Here is a 2,922-nt window from a genome sequence, read left to right on the forward strand (position 1 = left end):
AAATTACAATCTACACCTCCCAATCAACGGGTCGCGTCAGAATTCGAGAAAGCCCAGTAGTCCGGAGAACTCAACTTTTCTCCTCCCGGGACCAGTCACCTAGCTTGCGTGGCCAGTGCGCGGAGCGAGGGCCGCTTCTGGAAGCTCACCTCTTGGAGCATGTGGGCCGGCATCGTGACTGTCGGATGCTCGCCTCACTTTCCCAGTGCTGAGATCGAGCGTGGACTTCGGTTCCGGAGCCCGTTGGTGTAGGCGAGTGGCGGAACTGCGCTTGGAAACCTGCCCTCCTGTCTCTCGGGATGGGTGTTCAGCCCGGTCTGGCTGTGCACAGATCTCCCTGGGCTGGGATTTTAAAGGGTAGAGCAGGCGATGGGATGACCGTGTTCAGTATTTCCTCAGCCCCCTTTTATCCGCTGCCAGCAAAGGGTAAAGAGCGCAGAGATAGCTAGCCAAGGAAGCCAGGCGTGGAGGTGAGGGAGGGAGGAAGGGAGGGAGAGAGGGCGGGACCAAGAACGGGAAAGAAAGCCAAGTAGATTCCAGAGTAGACCTCGGAGGCGCCGGGATGCTGAAGGCATCAACAGGGCGCGCTGCTCCAACCCCCTGCCTGGGGGTAAATGCTAATGTGCCTCCTGTGAAGCCCGTCTTGTCATTGGCCAAAGAGAATTTGGTGCCACCTTGTCCAGCCTTTTCCATTGGCTAGGCGCAATCTGCTGTTCCCTCTGCCTCTAGCTTCTCGCTCTCTCCTCCCCTCTTTTTCTCCTTATCCTCTTTGCTGTGGGCTGATGGGTGACTTTTCTTTAAGAGGAGGATAACGTGATCCTATGTAGGAATTGTGTGCAAGCCTAGGACTTTCGTCTGGCGCTTAACAAATGGTTCACTGGGGAAATCGCAACGAAAGAAGGAAGGCACTGGCTACCGCCACTCACAACTCGGTCTAACTTCACATCTACCCCCACATCCAGGCACCTGCAAAGAGAAACCCCGGGAGACTGGGACATGAGGTTGCGCCCAGGGCTCTGACCCGGGAAAACAATAGTGTATGCCTTCAGCCAGCATCCGGCTGCTGCTGCGTTCTTGACTGCACACTCTGAGTTACAATTGCGCTCACTCATTGGGCCCAGTCTGCAGGGGACCGCCTCTGCTGGGAGCCAGAGCCCAATCCTAGCTGCATCTCCTCAAACGGGACGTTTGAGAGATCCTTAGATCGTCAGGTTGGAATCTGGGGGATCTTCCAAGGAAAGGAACTAAGGAATCAAAGGGCCTGAGTGTGCCGTGCGAATAGCAAACAGGCACTTTGCGATCCCTAAGAAGTTGTCCCAAGAATTTCCTTTTTGTTGAACCCACACTGACCCTGAGCAGCAGATACTCCTTGGTACTTACTGTTATTGGTTTCTTTTTGGACAAGGTCTCTGAAGCTCTGACTGTCCTGGAACTCACAGTGTAGACCAAGCTGGCCTCAAGCTTCATAGATCTGTGTCTGCCTTTGAGCTGGGCTCCAGCTGCTCGGTCTTTTTAAAGAGGAAGTGAAATTTAAAAGGGTTGAGGTTACCTGTGGTCACGCTTAGCAAGTGTATGGTGGAGCTGGGAATTGAGTATCAGATGAGTGGCTCAAAGGTAAAGGTAGGCCGGGCGTGGTGGCACATGCCTTTAATCCCAGCACTCTGGAGGCAGAGGCAGGCGGATTTCTGAGTTCAAGGCCAGCCTGGTCTACAAAGTGAGTTCCAGGACAGCCAGGGCTACACAGAGAAACCCTGTCTCAAAAAGCCAAATGCAGCCTGGTCTACATAGTGAGTTCTTTTCTTTTTTCTTTTTTCTTTTTTCTTTCTTTCCTCTTCTCGCTTTTCTTCTGCCTGCCTGCCTGCCGGTCTGTCTGTCTGATATCAATGTCTCACTATGTTGGAATTTGCTTTGTAGTCCAGGCTGGGCTTCAAACTCAGAGCTGTGCCTGTCTCTGCCTCTCAAGTGCTGGGATAAAGGTTTGTGCCACTAAGCCCAATTTACACAGCAAATTGTAGATCATTCAGGGTTACATAGACCTGTTTGACAATAGCAGCAGCCAGGTTCTCCTGGGAATTTCCCCTATTCCCCCATTCAGCTATTATCCCCTAGATCTGGGGATATTACCTGGACTAAGCTGCTATAACACACGTTTGCCAGAAAAGACAAGGGCAGACCCAAGACAGCATGCAGTATAGGAGTCTACCTACCTCTCTCCAGAATCAGGCTGCTATGCTAGTGAGAAAGCTTTGGGGGCCCCAGAAAACGTTGGGTAAGAGAGAGTTGATTTCAGTGTCTCTAACTGGAGACATAATAGGGACTGGTTTGTCTGTAATCTTATATGACTGTAACATGGCACCCACTACAGACTTCAGGAGCTTCCAACCGAGCACACACTAAGACTGCATAATAGGAAAGAAAACTGTGGGAAAACACACCAGTTGGTATCAGGAATTATTACGACAGTGACTAGCTAGAACGCCTAAATAAATACGATTTGCTTATAGTATATATTTTAAATGTTTATTTTTATTTTTAATTATATGTCTCTATGGGTGGGTTACATGTGCCCAGAGGTATGAGAATCCCTGGAGCTGCAGTAACTGGTGGCTGTGAGCTGTTTGACATGTGTGCTGAGAACTGATCTCTGGTCCCCTGCCAGAGCAATGAAGGGCATTTAACTACTGAGCTGCCTCTCTTTTTTACAGTATAACTTATAACTCTCAGCACATGCCTATAATCCCAGCACTCAGGGGGCAAAAGCAAATAAATCTCTGAGTTCTAGGCAAGCCAGAGCTACCTACATAGCGAGGTCCTTTCTCTAAATAAATTAAAAAAAATTTTTTTTTTTTTTTTTTTTTTTTGAGACAGGGTTTCTCTGTATAGCCCTGGCTGTCCTGGAACTCACTTTGTAGACCAGGCTGG

The 2,922-nt window shown here is 49.7% G+C and overlaps 1 protein-coding gene across 1 annotated transcript in view; it reads right to left on the reverse strand.

The window, feature by feature from the left end:
• LOC110285282 (acyl-CoA desaturase 1) overlaps window positions 1-594 on the reverse strand; it is a 13,295-nt gene extending 12,701 nt beyond the window's left edge. Inside the window, exon 1 of the mRNA XM_021151327.2 lies at window positions 150-594. Coding sequence (XP_021006986.1) covers window positions 150-173 — 24 coding nt within the window. The 5' untranslated portion in view covers window positions 174-594. The remainder of the gene's footprint in view (window positions 1-149) is intronic.
• Between the last annotated feature and the right edge of the window lie 2,328 nt (window positions 595-2,922).

Source organism: Mus caroli, chromosome 19, assembly GCF_900094665.2.
Source record: "Mus caroli chromosome 19, CAROLI_EIJ_v1.1, whole genome shotgun sequence".
In the NCBI taxonomy this organism is placed as follows: Eukaryota; Metazoa; Chordata; class Mammalia; order Rodentia; family Muridae; genus Mus; species Mus caroli.